General features: G+C 45.1%; 1 protein-coding gene and 1 long non-coding RNA gene across 2 annotated transcripts in view; both read left to right on the plus strand.

Moving 5' to 3' along the window:
- Positions 1 to 2,486, plus strand: part of LOC102098211 (uncharacterized) — a 153,355-nt gene extending 150,869 nt beyond the window's left edge. Inside the window, exons 8-9 of the mRNA XM_021282924.2 lie at positions 1,351 to 1,443; positions 2,162 to 2,486. Of these exons, the coding sequence (XP_021138599.1) occupies positions 1,351 to 1,397 (47 nt within the window). The 3' untranslated portion in view covers positions 1,398 to 1,443; positions 2,162 to 2,486. The remainder of the gene's footprint in view (positions 1 to 1,350; positions 1,444 to 2,161) is intronic.
- Positions 2,487 to 5,101: 2,615 nt separating this feature from the next.
- On the plus strand, positions 5,102 to 16,036 carry LOC135575579 (uncharacterized). The gene is made up of 2 exons (XR_010466584.1): positions 5,102 to 7,785; positions 11,268 to 16,036. It is a non-coding gene; the product is annotated as an uncharacterized LOC135575579 (long non-coding RNA).
- Positions 16,037 to 16,682: the final 646 nt, after the last annotated feature.

The following is a 16,682-nucleotide window of genomic DNA, read 5'->3' on the forward strand; positions in this document are numbered from 1 at the left end:
TTCTCCCATTTTCCCCTGGGTGAGGTATTATTTATCCATGATAATACCAGGTGTTTCAAAAAGATGGACTCAATTTCAAATTGAAATTACTTTGAAACTGGATCCATCTTTTTGAAAAGCCCTGTAAAATACAGGATTCTTCAACTCCAAGTCATGGTTTGACCTAGCATGTCAACTTGCACAGTTCCCTTGGGGGAAAAAAAGAAATCAGAGGTATTAAAAGGCATAAAAAACTAAGCATATTTAACCAAAGCCACACATTTCAGTTTATTGCCATGTTTGGGGACTCTAAAATAGGCATTTCAGCCCCTGCATGAAAGCAGGTCTGATCTGAAGAGCAGCAGGGCTGATTTTCTCTCCTCTGACTCGTGGTTTGGAGACACTTGTGAGGTTTTTCAGGGACAGTTGTCAAAGATGTCAAATTCTTCTACCAACCAGCTTGCTGAGGTGAGGCATTGCTGTCACTGCTGATGAAGGTGGCAGGGTTGATCAGATCCTTTAGAGAAACGGTAGGATCAATGACCCAACGTTGCTTGAACTAAAGGCAATGGTGAATACCCCAGAAACACCTGGCGGGGCGGGGGGGGGGATGTTAGGGCAATACTGAGGACTTTTAAAACTTTATCTTGGGTGTTTAAGCAAGAATTTATATACCTACTTGCTTATTTTTGCATCCAAAGTTCCAATATGTATTTTACTAAGATCTCTAAGCACAGGCAACACTGTAAAACGCAAAAATCCTGTCTCTCTCTTATCTCCAGCAAACAAAAGAACCTCTGCCCCTTCCTAAAACCCATATATATTTTTAAAGTGTTGACTTCTTTCCTGTTTGAATCAGTCTCAGTCCACCAGCTCTTGACAGCTCCGATCAAACGTCTGCCCAAACCCAGATGGCCCAAGGAACCGGCATGGTTGAGGCACGGTTCAGAGTGATACGGTTAGCATCACATCTTGGATTCACCAGCCTGATTTATTAGGTACCACTGACAGCCCGGAGGACTGGGGGATACACAAGTCCAAACTGACACCATCTCACTTGGAAAAAATAAATAAATAAAAAAAATCACCATGTCCTTGTCATCGTTGGGCCTTTGTTTTATTGTCCTCCCTCCATTTCATGGAGAATTTCTGCAAACTGGAGCCAACTATCCCAAGCAGAGAGGAAACTCTGCAGGTACCAGTGATGTGGGAGCAGGACTCCCACTTTTTAGCACCCATACCATTTCCAGAAATCACTTTGAATTACATTTTAAACTTAGATGCTCGGTTAATTCCCCCGCAAGCCCCTGCTAAAGCACCTCAGTGCATGGCCTCGCTTATTTTTTAACGTAGCTTTGTTTTTTCTTTTAGCTTCTCAAGTTTTGACTCAGTCACTTGAATGGGAGGCTGCTGTGTGAAGGTGCACAAGGATGGACTGGAGCATCTAAATGGAGACCCCCAAACGTGAGCGTTTTTCCCTTAACCTTCTGCACCATTGGGAGTAATAATTCCTCGCAGGGCTGTTGCACAGCTTGATTCATTAAGGTTTATGAAGTGCTTTTAGCTCCAGTACTGGAAGGCTCTGCTCAGGTTATTTTGGACTGCTCAGGTGTTTGGAAGAGAGGCACAGCAGAAGGAATACAAATAAATCAAGAAGAGAAACTGCCCCTTTCCTCCATCCAGACCCTGCCCCCCGCTGTTCTCCATCACTGTTGGTGTCACACAGTTAATTTACAAGCCCAGCACTTTACAAAGCCCCTGGAGCATCAATTGTCCCTTTCTCGTGCAACATCAGCTCCTCAGAAACAGCCAGCTGAGTCTCCGGGGGTCATCCTGCTCCTGCCCTTCCCAAGGCGACTTCAGCCTCTATGCAAAACCACCTGGGTATGATGCTCAAAGCACTGAAATAACCCAGGGGTGCAGGATGGCTGGTGTTGCGGCTCTGAAATGTGCCATGGAGGCAATATTTAGTTGGTGAAGGTTACCCACATGTCCCATCGCCCACGAGGGCAGCGTCCCCACGCACCGCACCAGAGCCACATAGGGACATGGGGACGCTCAGCCTGGCAGGACAAACCAGTAGAGCAATAGGTAAAGAAACAGGCTTGTGGCTTGGGAAGGTAAAGGCAGCAGATCTCTCACATGGCTTTTTTTTTCCTCCCTCTCTCCCTCCCTCCTCCAGTCTGTTGCACAGGAGCTGCCGGCCGTGCTGTTCCAGTTCAGGGGCTCCTGCAACAGAAAAGATCAGCTGTTGGAGAACCCATGGAAAGCCCTGGGGGAGAGCCATGGCCGCAAGGTAATCAGCAGGCAAAGTTATTACCATTATGCTGCTAATTAATTCCCAGCTCATTACGTTTCCTGTGGCTAATTTGTACTCGCCGCTGATTTGATTAAACTCATCTCTATGCTAATAAATGTGTTTTCCATTTGTTTTAGCGACTGTAGGAAGAGAGCCCGGTATTTACATATTTTGACGTTTATCAAATAAAACGCGGCGCCTGAATTAATTCTGCTCTGATTTATAAGTGGAGTCGGGGGGAAGGGGACGCTGAGGGTCAGGCAGTACAAGTGTGTGCAGCAGGGAGGGGGCTGCATGGATGGATGATGCTCCTGGGAATTAATCCCCACCAGCCCCATCCTGCCCAGTGACGGCTCCTGCAAGGTGCATGTCACCTCATCGGCCGCTCCCCTGCCATTTATTTCCCCTTTCCCAGCCACATTTCCAGACGCGGGGCTTTGGTTTGCCAACACTTCGTACGGTTCACTAACACCTGATCAAGTAGATTTTCCTTTGTCTTTCAGAAATTGCCCCAAATGAAGATTAGATTTACACTGCAGCACCACTTTATAAGCAGTGACTTTGTTTCCCAGTTCCCTTTGGCAGGACTCACTACAGTAATGTTGGATGGCTTGGATTTCTGGTTACATAGGGAAACACAGCCACTTTGCAATGCATACATGCATATATGTATTTTAGGCATGATTTTACCCTCTGTCCCTCTGGTAAACAACTGGGCAGAAAGCTCTGTCTGGCCCTTAAGCAGCTGCCTTTTAAAGCCAAAATTTAATCTTCAGGGCAGATCCTCAGCAAGTGAAACTCCAGTCAAACAGTTGTCCTGTTTGCTGCAGTATCAGCCTCCTCTTCATTTGGGGCAAATTCTAACAGAAAAATACTCCAGGACTGTAAGTCAGCAGGATTTGTGCTATTACATCACTTAGAGGTTTGTGAAATCCTGATTTTGCTTTCTGTAGGAAAACTGGCAGTTGTCACCAAGCACATCCTCTGTCTCTACGTGTGCGTGTTCATATATATTGTATAATGTCGGTGCATGTACATACATATCACATAGAATGGAGGACAAACCCTCTGTATTCAGCAGGGCTGGGTTGGGGGAAATGCTCTCTTTTGGGGCTGGAAAAGGTACCCTAGGATGCCTGGGTAGGTCTGACCCATCCCAATCCTCCTCCCTGTTTTTTCTGTGAGTTTGGCTCAACCCGAGAGGGATTTTTTTGCTCATTTTTGGCTGGTTTCTCTGGTTTCTCTCCCACTTGCTTCACGTTTACGTGTCACACAAGCAGCCGCGGGGCAGCCCACAGCTTTCATTCACACCCCCAGCAAGTTTCCCAGCAAAGAGGGGCCCCGATGCTGCCACTTCTCGCTCTGGCAGTAAGACACTTTCCACTGCCGCTGCTTCACCCCAGGCAATCTGGAAACAGCTTGATTGCTTAAGTAACAATTAACAGCCTTGTCTTTTGGGAATGTTTCTGGTGCCACACGTGCATCCCCTGCTCCGCAGCCTGTGCTCTCCTGCCGTGGTACCCAAACTGTGGACATCCCCCAGCTCCTTTCCACTCCTCATCCTTCCATGTGGAAGGGTAGTGATGGGCTGGACCATGTCTCTGAGCCCACCCCAGGCTTGGCCGCAGCCAGAATGACACTTTTACTCCTCTTGAAATTGCTGCGAAGCTGTACAGAGGTACCTGTGCTGCTGCCCAGGATGGGGAGGATGCGGGTGTCCAGCTGGGGATGACGTGCAAGTCCCTCGCAGGGACATATCCAGCTGTGCTGCCAGAATATGAGTTGTTTTTAAATCAGGTCCTCAAACTGGACCTGAAGAGCCCTGTCTGGAGTGATGCTGAGCTCAGCTCCATGTTGTGCCCAAGCAATGGGGCAATGCCAGATCCCGAGCACTGGTTGCAAATCCAGGTTCCCAGGCGTTACACAGTATTGTCTCAGTATCACTAGAATAACCAGCTAAGCTATGCAGCAGTGCAATTGCTGGACCTTTTTCTCCCTATAAAAGGTTTTAAACCTTTGCAAAACAGGGAAGTATTATTGAGAAGAGGAAAAAAAAAGAACAAGCCTTGTTTCACATTAACAGTCTTTGCTTTTCCTGGTGAAGGTGTGACAATAGCCACACGCTGCATGGTATCAGTGTCACAAAGAACGGACCCAAAAGGCTTCAGCTCAGGACAAATAAAAGTAACATTGATTCCTTTTTATTTTCTTTTTTTTTCTTTTTTTTTTTTTTTTTTCCAGCTGGTATCAATACATTAAACAGCCACGCTGGAAAAGTGAAATTGATTCAAGGCCTTCAGTGCTCCCTGCCAAAAAAGCCTCCTGCAAGGATCTATTCTGTATTGAATTACAGTCTGGAAAAGTTCAATAGGTTATTGTACAAACAGAGAGCAAAAGCCCATCAACAATGGAGCCAAAGTGATTGTGCAGCTTCTTTGTGTTTGCCGGCCCCGCGCCCCTCGCAAGCTCAGATGTTAAATCAGTTTAATTAAAATGGTGGGCTTCAAATGCTTTGCATTTTTTTAATGCATGTCCCTGTGTAAAGACATGTAGGCTGAGCAGTTTAAAGCTGCTGCCTGTGCTGACAGCCCCTCCATCCCTTTCTAGGTCCTTAAATTCCAGCAGATTTTCACAGCTGCAAGTGCCAGGTCCGAAGAGCATCCTTGGCCTCAGCTGCATCCAGAACTGCTCCATGTCCCCTGCAACCCATCCTGCCAGGACAGGTGGCCCCAAGGCTGGTCACTTCTCCCTTTAGCAGAAGGTGTTGGTGACAGGTGGCACCTGTGAGCTGAGGACATGCATGGGGTGGCACTGGAGGTACGTGACCCTTTGGCCAGCCCCTGTCTCCACGAGCTGGAGCTGGGCTTTGGGGTGGAGGGGACTTGGCTGTGGGACCCTCCAGCACTGGTGTCCTCCCCAGGGGGACCGAGCGCTCCCCAGGGATCAGCAGTGTGAGGTCCTTGATGCTGCAGCAGGTTTGTCACAGGTCCTGCTGAGGGTCCCCCCCAAGCGAACAGGAGAAATGCACAGCATTGTGCTACATCACAGTTTCTAAATCCTCCTCCCCATCTCTAATTAAGATTCAAATTGAGTATAGAAATCATGTGTAAGTAAGATGCTAATTATTAAAGTCATTGATCTCCCAGACAATAAAGCAGACACGCTTTTCTGGCCTGCCCATGTTTTGAGGTAGCTCTGAGCACACAGGATCATAAACGCCTGGGATATCTGGAAGGCACTTTGGAGAAATATTTAAGTGATTGATTTTGCGAGGAGGTGAAGTCCCCATCTTGCTTTGAACAAAACCTCTTTGTGGCACCCCCAGCTCCAGCCGACCCCGTCCACACATCTGGCTTTGGATGTAACTCCCAGTTACATCCAAACTCCAGCTCCCAGTAACGACAGCAGTGTTTGGAGAGACCAGGTCCCTGTGGGCATCCTTGCAAGGACGCTGTCTGTCCATCTTCTCCACACCAAAGCTGTCCCCGCTGTCACAAGGAAGGGAGGCAGCGCATCCTGGCCGGGATGCAGGAGCAGGGCTGAGCAGGTTTGTTCATGAGCTATATAGCAAATCCACAGGGCAGGATGCATAGAGGTTTGTCCTCCCCAAATTAGACAACCTTCATGGCTGAACATCCTGCCTAGGAGTCATGGGGCTTGGGGAAAAGGTGCACATAGCTTGAAAAAAATATATATAAGGATGTCTGAAAAATTAGAGAGAAAATTATATAGAAAGTAGAGCATAAGCAGCATGGAGCCAGGCTGCAAGGTGGGAGGGTGAAGGTGGCTGGTGCTTTAGAGGCTGCAGCAAAGGCAGAATCCAGAGAAAGAAAGGGCTCGGGCTGCAGAAGAGAGGGATGCTAGCCTGGCAACATAAAGTGCAGCGCCACACTGCACCAAAATGCTGGAATTAACATCAAAGCAATCCTGGAGCAAATGAGATTACAGTATGCATGTTAATGAGGCAGCAGCGCTAATCAGCAAGGATGCCTCGCTAGGAGGGCTGCGCTGCCAACTTGCGATTTTTGTTGTCAGGCTGGACTGGGCTTCCATTTGGAGTGAAGATTTTGTTTGGTTTAAAAAACATCAGTATTTTTGTGGGGTTTCTGGCAATTTCAGATTTGATTTCATTTCTTCAAGTAGATGTCTGGCCCTCCAGGGTACAGAGAAGAACTTGGAAATGGGATTGAAGTGGTCCCCTGAGCCAAACTGAAAACCACTCCAAAGCCAAGGAGCACATGAAAGTTGCCCAAAATGTATTTTACTCTATTTTTAAACCTCATTATTTTTAAGCCAACCTCACCAGCTTGCAGAGAGCTGAATTCATGGCTCTGCACGTAACAGGCAGTGTATTTGTGTGTTAAGCTTTCCTAAGGAGTATGAAGCCACTCAAAATCCAAGAGGTCCAGCTCTGCTCACACTTGTAGCGGGATTTTTCCCAGTGTCACAAGGCTGATGACAGAGTTATGCTTCACCATTGAGCTCCAAAAACAGAGCCGTTTTAAAGTCAAGGCCCTTTAAAAAATCACTTGCTTGGGAGTCATGTGGCTTCAGGCAAAAACCTACGAAAGGGGCAGCCCCTCCCCAGGGAGGCTGAATGGGGAGGGGGGCAAAGGATGGCAGGAGGGTTAGGGTAAGAAGGGCATCATGAAGAAGGAAAGGATTGAGATAAGGAAAGGCAGATAAGCTGCTCAAAAGAATTAAAAGGGCAGGACCCGGGACAGAGGACAGGATTGAGCTGTGTCTTTGCTACCACTGAGCTGCCTGAAACCTGGGATGCTCCCATAGGCCAGGGAGCAGATTCAGCTTGGTCAGGGAACGTTTGAAGCAGGGTCAGGGAAAAGGGAAAACTTTCCGGAGCTTTTCATCCATCTCTGTGGCAAACTAATGCCTTGGGAGCCAGAGGAAGGCGGAGAACCACCCGCAGCAGGGGATGGGGACATTGTAGCATGTGCTATGAAGGTGCGAACCAGGCTGGGGAACCAGCCCCAGCATCCTCGCAGTCCCTCTTGAACCCTTTTTATGGAAAGTGCTGTTCTGATCTACTCCCTTTGCAAGGAAACTAGGCTTGTTTTGATCTGTTTTTCAAACAGCCTTTCTTCTTGATTGGAGAAATTGGCTTAAATGGGTCTCTTTCCCTTTTCTTAAGCAAAGCTGCAATTCATTTCTGCTTCCTTCTCTTTTCACTGATAATCTTATTTGCTGAAGTCATGCATAAAACAGAATTTGAGACATTTGAGTGTTTACAGAGCAGAACACTGTGTTTTATGTTTAAGTTTACCATGCAAACACGTACATTGTGCAGGTGGCTCTGAGGAAGGTGCAATGGCGGAAGAGCTGAAACTCAGTTCCCAGCTCTTGTCCAGCTCTAAGGAAACACCTTCTCACTTTTTGATTCAGCAAGGACAGTGACGTGGTTCGGCCTCACAGAAATCTCACATGCCTTAACGCTGAAATGCTGCAGGAACCAGTTCCCAGAGCTGCATTTCACTCGCTGCGTCTCCCAAGTGAGTAGATCTGGGCAGAGCGGCAGAGGGACGGGGAGTGGGAAGGTGCAGATGTCCCTCCCTTCTGCTGCTGATTTACATGGCTGGGAAAAGAAGCTGTTCAGTAGCGCTTTCCATGCCAGGGAAATCATTAACAAATTAATCATTTGCTAATTAAACGGCATGATACTCATGTAAAGGGAGTGTGATTATCCTCTTTTGTAAGTCAGGAAACTAAATGGCTTTCTGATTTTAGACTGAATATGTCCTTCTTGCAACCACGCAGCTTCTGCTGCCGCGACCTTTGCTCTGTGGCCAAAGCAGCTTCTTCAGAGCCCCCGTCTCTGCACAACCAGTGGGAGAAACCACCTCGATTTGCACCATGTCAGGCACCAGTGCTGCCTGGCAGCTGTTCCCAGGCTCCTTTTGGAAAGCTTTGGAGGCTTGGTTGGGTTTTTTTCATGCCTATTCAAGGCAGTGTGGATGCCAGAGGGCTGGAAAAGCCAGGCAAGGCGATGCGGCATCGTGAAGCCTTGCTGGGTGTTCACACACCCTTTGCCACCCCTCCCGATGAATCATGGTCTGCAAAACTCATCCACAGAGTCAGAAGAAAGGAGAGCCAAAGTCTGATCTGCTTCTTTTCTCTCTTCTGATTATATTTGGATCACACACGTGAGGTTAAACCTCTGCTTTATCCCAGATGAGCAGCCTTTGGTAACAGGCAGGGTAAGTGAAAATTAAACTGCAGCATACAAGCATAAATTTATTTTAAAATTGAGAAGGAGTTAAATTGGGAAGGCAGAGCAGTGACAATGCTGTTCAATGAAGATGATGGAAATACCTTCCTGATTGCATGTTTGAAGCAAGTCTTGGGGATGCAGTGAAAGAAAATCTAGAGTCAAAATGCCAAGTTCTTGCATCACAGGAATGTTTGTCCTTGCTAATACCACTCATACTGCCCCGACCACAATGCCTTCCAATGAAGTGCTCAGATATAGCAGAAACTTCCCAGAAAAAAAGCCAAAATGTTTCCCCTTACCTTGTGATCTCAAGGTGTAAAACACACGAGAGCTGACACGGTGCAGCAGCCCCAGCCTCGTGCGCCTACATGGAGTTACCACAGGTATTTACTTTTGCTAAGTGCAGCTTATTATTATTGCCTCCTCTGGACTTGTAGTACAATGAAAACTAATTCCCCACGGCCTTGCCCAACAGCTTTTGGAACAATATATCTTCCAGTTTTCTTTACTTTGTGTGATGGTTTCATATACTCAATCAATTGCGGATGTCATGCAGCCAAGTGGTCCTACCACAGAGAGAAAAGCGCCCTGGACTTTGCTGTGCAGTTGTTTGCTTTGTCTTGTATACACAGAATAAAAGCTAATTCAGGAGCAGCTAGGAAAAAAAAAAAAAAAAGAAAAAAACACTGAGATTAGGAGCACGGAGATATAATTGTTTGAAAACTAAAGCCTTGCTGGCTCCAGGAAAGTAAGAGATATCTAAGACAGTTCCTTTCCCCATCATAACTCAATACAAGTAAGTAGAAGAAAGTGGATGGAAATTGAGTAAATTACTTCACTGCCCAGAGCAATAAATGAGCAAAAACAACTGGGCTGGCAAAAAATGCCATGCGCAGCCACCTGCTACCGAACTTCATGGTGGTTGTCCATCCAAATATTACCCTAACCGGGCAGCCCAGTATCATTTTCCAGCTTGATTTCCTAAGCAGCATTTTGTAGAGTTAAGGTGACACAGAGATGGTGCCCGAGAGCCTCCTCTCCCTCAGCCCTTCACCACTCCTGGGGACTCCAGGAAGATTTTAACCCTTGAGCACAAGAGCTGCCTGTAGAGAATCACATCTGGGTTTTTGCTCCTTTTGGAGGCTCCTTCCCCACCACCAAGTGCCTGAGCGCTCCAAGGACCAGCCCCGTTTTTCTAAGTCAGAGCACATCTCTAATTCAAACACAAAGTGAAAGGATGCTGGAAAGCCACTGGCCTTTATGGTTTATTAAGCTCCTTGTGCAGGCAAATTTTAGGCTTTTTTTTTTTCTTTTTTTAGTCTAGACTATTTCACCTCTGTGTTGCACTTTGCAAAACCCACCAAGCCACCATCCTTCCTTCAAGCTGATGGGAGAAGCGAAAATCCCACCTTTTTTACTGAGAGATTATATAACTTTTTTTTTTTTTTAAGAATAACAATCAGATTTCTAAACAGCTCTTTATTAAACCATCCAAACACATCATCTGCACAGGAGGATGTAAGGGCTGACACCAGACAAAACCATCAGATTGCTCTGAGAAAATGCATTGGCTTGTCTTGACAATTCAGGACTCCGTGGAATACCCTGTTCACATTAGCTGTTGATTTTAAGGCTGAAATTTGCAGTATGAAAACAGACATGTCCAAGAAAGCATTGCTCAGCTTAAACTTAAAAGGACAGAGATGCAAGATTACAGCAGAGAGATGCAGCTCCTGGCTCCCAGCCCTTTCTTAGGAACCAGCTTTCACTTTGCTTTGGGCTTTTGGTCTATCAGCATCTAATGAAAGATGACAGTGCAGCCTCCCTTAGGGGCTAACGTGGGCAATTTCAGTTCTGGCATTTTAATTTATCTGTAACCAGCAGTTTTCAAAAGGGTAGAGCTAAAAAAGAACTTGGCTTGGTCACACACACACACAGACAGAAAAAGGGGGAGCTGTGACATAAAATGCATGAGGAGGTTTGCTGCATTTTAACTCCTTGGGATCCTGCTACGCGGACGTTCTGCCGTGGCGTTGGCTCAATGCTATTAACCCTATACACCAAGTAGCTGTTTTTTTCTTTAGGTGAAGTGGATTTCTCCATGGTTTATGGCTGTTGGTTTTAGTGCCGGGCACATCTACTATATTCCTGACAGATAAGGTCCCGACTTTTCCCGTTTATTAATCCCCAAAGTTGCATTCAGACACTGTGATGGCAAAAGGTTACCTTATGATCAGTAGCAGCCATAAATCCGGAATTAAAGGCTGAGGGTTCATCGCTAACCCACCTCATGGTGTGTGGGTGCTGGGGGGGGCGGTCAGAGGCTGATGTGAGTGGACACGAGCACTAATGCGCTCATTGCACATGTGCAGCCACCCCTGCAACATCGCGGGCAGCCCAGGAAGGGCTGAATGGGAGGTTTTCATGGCAAAATCTCCGGTGCTGACACAGCCCAACACTGCGGCACTGCTGAGGGCAGCACCTGGCGCTGGCTCACATCCGAACCCCATCGGGAGCTTTTGACGCTGCTGTTTATTTGTTCCCTGGCAAGTGCAACATACCCTCCAGGCACCTGCGAACCTCAGGGCACCCGATATCACCGTGTGAGTTCCTGAAGGATGGAGCCAGTCCAGCCTCTGCCTGAACCGGGTTGGGGTTACAAAAATGTTATTCAGGCTGGAAGGGGTTAATTTAAAAAAAAAAAAATAACTTCTTTCCATGGAAGAATTTCACTTTGCCTTTTCTTCTCCCTGCTGCCTCTAGAGGACCAGGCGATTCAAGACACAACTCTAGCAGATGGTTTTGGTGATGTAAAGCACAAGGGGATCGCTCCCAAGAGCTGCTGAGGCGGTGAAGTCAAAAAGGCGCTGATGCGAGCGGCGTGCCACAGCCCCATCCCGCCAGGGTCTGACGCTTTCTTCTGCAGCCTGCGCTGTCCCCACGGCCTCCGCAGCGATTTATACCCAGAGCTTGCTCTGCATCTGATCCAAAATCTGCTGAAATATCCCTTTGCACAACCCACCACGAGAGCTGCACTAGACCGCGGGCAATGCAAGCTGCAATCTAGCTGGAGATCAGGAGAATATTTTTCTTTCATGTTTACATGCTATCATGTAAAACCTTAACCTTTTGTCCATGGCAAATATTGCCAAAGTTGTTGGAGACTGAGAAAAGCTAATCCATATTTTGTCAATAACAGTCCGATAAACAAAATTTGAGAACTAAACACATTCTGTGCTTAGCAAATGAAAATTAATTTCTGATACATGAGAAGTGACTTTCTCATAAGATTTCCCTTGCTTTACTGAGATAGTCCAGAGCTATATTAGGAAATACAAACATTTTTCAGAAGAACTATACATAATTCATAGAGAAGCAGATCTGAATTAGCTGTAGCATTGCACTGAGCTTTACGACAGTCCATACGCCTCTCTCGCCCCAAAGCCTGGATCTCAGCTGTGCACAATGACTCTGCGCATCTCTCTGATGAAACTCTCTCCCAGCAAGAGTTAAACACAAGAAACCAGAACTGATCCATAAATTAGGCCTGGCTATAGGTTCAAAATCATAAGTTATGGCCTATTGACCTCATAGTCTGAGGGGAAATCAGAAGCATTTTTCTAAAGAGCCACCGCTGGAGGAAGGCAGGTTTAATATATGGCACAGCAGAGCACTGATGCAAATAAATACAGCGCTGCATAATTGCAGGGAAAAATCAATACATGGCATGGTGGTTAAAAATAAAGATGTGCATATTGAGGTTTCTGGTTTATATGTGTGAATGGCTTTTTCCCAAGAAGTGGAGGAAGATTTTTTTCCTGCATAGAGCCTTTAAATACAACAAAGGCGACACCTCCACTGCCCCTTTTACGAGGAGCAATTTTCAGCTATTGTCTTCCTCGGAGCAGCTATCTTGAGTCAGGATTATTAGAGTAATTAATAAGTGCGGTTTGCTCATTTGAAAAAATCCGGCAACGTTTGCCACTCAGGCATCATGTCAGTGCAAGACACGAAAAATCGCTGTGACAACTGTTTTGCAAGTTACGGTTTTTATTGACGAACACCACAAAGGGATGAAGCCCAGAGCAAGTCCCTCTTCACTTTAATATTTAAACCTCTTTTAAGAGGACGTCAATATTAACTCTCATAATTGATGCTGACAGTTGACTGTCTGACCATAAAAAAAGACAAGCGATGTAATTAAAAAAAAAAATTAGTAATAGCAAATGCAATGTGCTGGCCATAGTGAAGGACACTGGGATGAGGGACTGAGGTTTCCTGCATCTCTAATGCCATCGATGGAGCTGGTGATGCTGCCCAGGAAGGGCTGGGACCCTTTGGCCAATGCTTTTAATAACTAAATTCCATTTGTAGCTAGTTAACCTCCAGATTTCCAGTATTAAAGATATTTCCCACAGGAACCAGAGGAATGGATAAAGGCTAAGTTCAGGGAAGTCAATGGGAAACAGCACATGGCCCTTTGCAAATCCCGATGTGCGGGGAAATTACCCAGCAAGTGCACTCTGCTCCAAAAATAGTTATTTATTGGACAGAGCTTATGATTTTCATTGATCTTATTCTGAGGAAGGAGTCTATTGTTTGTGCTTAAACTTCAGGCTAAAAGGAGTTCAAAATATTAAACAACCTAAAGCTGAGTTTTAAGGCGAAGTGCTTGATAACTTGAGGTGTGTTTATCATTGTTGCTGGGTCTATAATACAACCAGAAGGAATTGGGCAGTAGATCATCACCTCCGTGGTTTTTAATGGGGGTATAGAGTAGTTTTGATGTCTTTGAGTTCTACTAATATGCAGAATACAGCATAAAATCAAAACCCGAGAGAGAACGTGGTTAGTAAAGCTGATACTTTAATTTCTTTAGTTTTAAACTTTTTGAAATTAAAGGCAGGGAAACAACTACAATATCTTGTACACACTGAAAAATTGAGCTGAGTTCACTACAGGGAAAAGTATTTCATTGATAGAAATCTGAGATTTCTAAAGGGTGAGGTTTGATTAAAAAATTAATCAGTGACAATTCTCTTTTTCTCCCAAGCAGGTTGAACGGCTGAACAGACAGAAATCTTTTAGAACTAACCCAATGCACTTCAGTTAAGCTATTTTAGGTACTTCCACTCTCACACTCAGCCTTAAACTGAAACCAGCAAAACTCCTTAGCAACCCTTTCCCAGCAAACACGCTCCTGCTCCATAGGTATTTAAGCAGGATGTTCCAGCCCTTTTCTTTATGCTCGTGATGTTTTTTTCTCTGTGCTTTGGGTTTCTCCAGGCTGGTTTTTTCCTCCTTGCAGGGGAAGATGCACAACAGAGGAATTGGGATTAAAGAAACAATAAGAAGTTCTAAGCGCTGCCGTGCGGCAGAGAGCAGGTTACGGATTTAGCACTAACAACAGAAAAAAAAGAAGAGCTTTGTAGCAATTAAAGCTGCACAAAACCCACCAAACATCAGAGAAAATAAGGAGGGGGGGAAAAATCATTGTAGTATTATGAGTCTAAAAAAAAATTAATCAATATTCTTATTGTTCCCTGCAAGAGTCTCACAAGGAGGGAAGAGCCATTCCCAAAGTCTCAGGGCTGGCTGCAAAATAAAAGATTAGTGGTTAGATCACTATCAAAATGGCAATGGGAAGCTTTTTTTTCAAAGGTCTACTTAAAATAAAGGTGTCCTGACTGGTACTGTGTTTATATTTAAAAGCAAGAGGACCACTGACATGAACTAGCTGGCAGTCAATGAGTGTGCTTTAAATAATTATATTAGTTTCTACAACAAAGAATACTAAGTTAAAGCTGTATCCATGCGCACATATACGTGTGTGCACACGTGCTGGCAGGTTTCATGCCAAAGGAAAAGGCTGCTGGACAAATATCAGTGATAAATGCATCAGCTTCATCTTAGAGCTATTCTTTTCCATTCTGGCATCACAAATAAAACACGATGTGTACTGTAATCCACCCCTTTGTACAGTAATGCATTTGTTACCACTATGGCTCTTATTTAAGCATCTGACTACAGTAATTGTTTTATACATTAACTATACTCCCTGATGGTTGCTCTATTATCATTTTTTTTCCAAAATGGGGCTTGCAGATATTAGCAGCTTGATTACTTGTTTTATTAACAATTTCAACACTATGTTAGTGTTGATTTGGTGCTGTTGACACCGTGGATGTGATGGTGGGTTTGAGTTTCAGCCATGCTTTGTTATTTTGCTTTGTTACTTTGCTTTGCCTTTCTTAACCCAGCAAACCCGGCTTGGAAGCCAAGAGGAATCTCAGTTTCAATCCGAGTTGCGTGTTGACAATCTATACGATCAAGACACTTGGCCACAGATCAGCATTTGCATTCAGCTGGCCATCAGGGCCAAAGCCACGCCAAAGTGGTTTGCAAAAAACAGGCAGAGAAATGATGGATTAGAAACGGAGAGAAGGACGCACAAAATCACTGCGAGGCACTGACAGGCGCTCCCATAAACACTGTGCATGTCTGCTTGCACAACTCAGAATGGCAGGACCGAATTTTATATGTTCATGTACCAGTGCACCTTTTATAGATGAACAATTCCTAGTGGCAAGTGGAAGGGGAGGAAAACGCTGGATCCTGCAGCGCAAAGCGCCTTTGCTCGTGCATCACTTCTGTCACCGAAAGGAAAATCAGAGTCTGATGCCAGTTATTAAATATCTTCATTATAAGGGCATTCCGTCCAGCTGACTTTCAATTTTGTTGTATCCAGGGGCCTTGTGTTAATAACTGCATACAAAGGACAAGTGTTCTTAAAAAACACTGACTATTTAAATTCTTATAAATAATATGCGGCTTCCCCATTCTGACTGATAGATATATTGTTCAGCCAAGCCATCATAAAGGCAATAAATATATGTACTGTTATGGGTCATGAGTCTAAAAATTAAATCAAATGCAGAAATTGAGTCTTGACAGAATCTGAAGGGATAATGTCTTAGCTTCTCCAATTACACAGTTCAACATTTGGATAAATCATATGAAAGTAAGTATTTAGCCCCATTTTTCATAATCACTATTAATGAGAACAAAATGGGAGCTGAGGGCAGAGGGAGAGAGTTCTGACAAGATAAATAGCATATGGGGTGTGTTGTCAGCCACAGAAAATCAAGGCTGTTTAAAGCCCCTAAACAGCAGAAAGGAAAAAAACAGTAAAAAGGAAAAAAAAATAGAATAGTGGTCATGTGTTCTTATCAGCGACAGTCGCTGTGTCAGGGCATTTGAGATGTGGCTTCCCAAACACGACACAGGGCACAGAAGTATCATCTAGAGCTCCCCAGGATGGTGTGAATGACTGATATGTAATGCATGTCGTTTAAGTATTGCCTTTTCTCACCCTGTAAGCAGCACTTTAAAATGTTGCTTAAAAACTTCCTTATGAAAAAAAGCACAGATTTTCCCTTCGGACTGGTCCCTGTGGGTCTAGGACAGGTGGCTATAGACACCTTCAGTGGTCATCTCTTTGTTTCAGGGCAATAAAAACATAGAGGAAATTGTGTCATTTGCACTGTGGTTTTCTGCAGCTTTCACACCAGGACACACGCGGGATGTGCAGGGCTGGAAGGAAGGAGGGAAAGGTATAAATTCCATAGCCATTTTCTATCATCTTCTCTGTCTTTCCTGCTTTTCATGTTGAAATCACTTTAAGCATCTGCGGCGGAATTATTCTTAGAGAGTCTCTCATGAAATTAGATGTCTCTGAATTGAATTCATTTCCACTCCATTTTGTCAGATGCAAACTCAGTGAGAATCAGATCCAGCTCTAATTGGCTTCCAGACATCGTCCCGCTTTCTGCCTGCAGAAGTCAGGGCTTCACACTTGTGCCGAATTTTCCCCCACCCTGAGCTCATGCCCCACGTTTCAGCATCTCGGAGAGCATCCCTTGCTCGAATGCAGACAGAGGCTGAACACTCATGTTAGAAATCCTAACAGCTCGATAGGAAAAAAATATATCAGGATATTCCTACAATATAAAGTATACAGTCACCTTTTGGCACTGAATTAGAGTTACAATATCCCCACTAAAGTCAACAGCAGTTTGTGCTATTAGACACACGTATGAATCCTCTGCAGCTCTGAAAATAAGCGTTACGCTGTAAACCTCTGCATTAAGCTATAAATACCCCAGCAGTCCAGGGGAG

The sequence above is a fragment of the Columba livia genome, chromosome 16, assembly GCF_036013475.1.
Source record: "Columba livia isolate bColLiv1 breed racing homer chromosome 16, bColLiv1.pat.W.v2, whole genome shotgun sequence".
Classification (NCBI taxonomy): Eukaryota; Metazoa; Chordata; class Aves; order Columbiformes; family Columbidae; genus Columba; species Columba livia.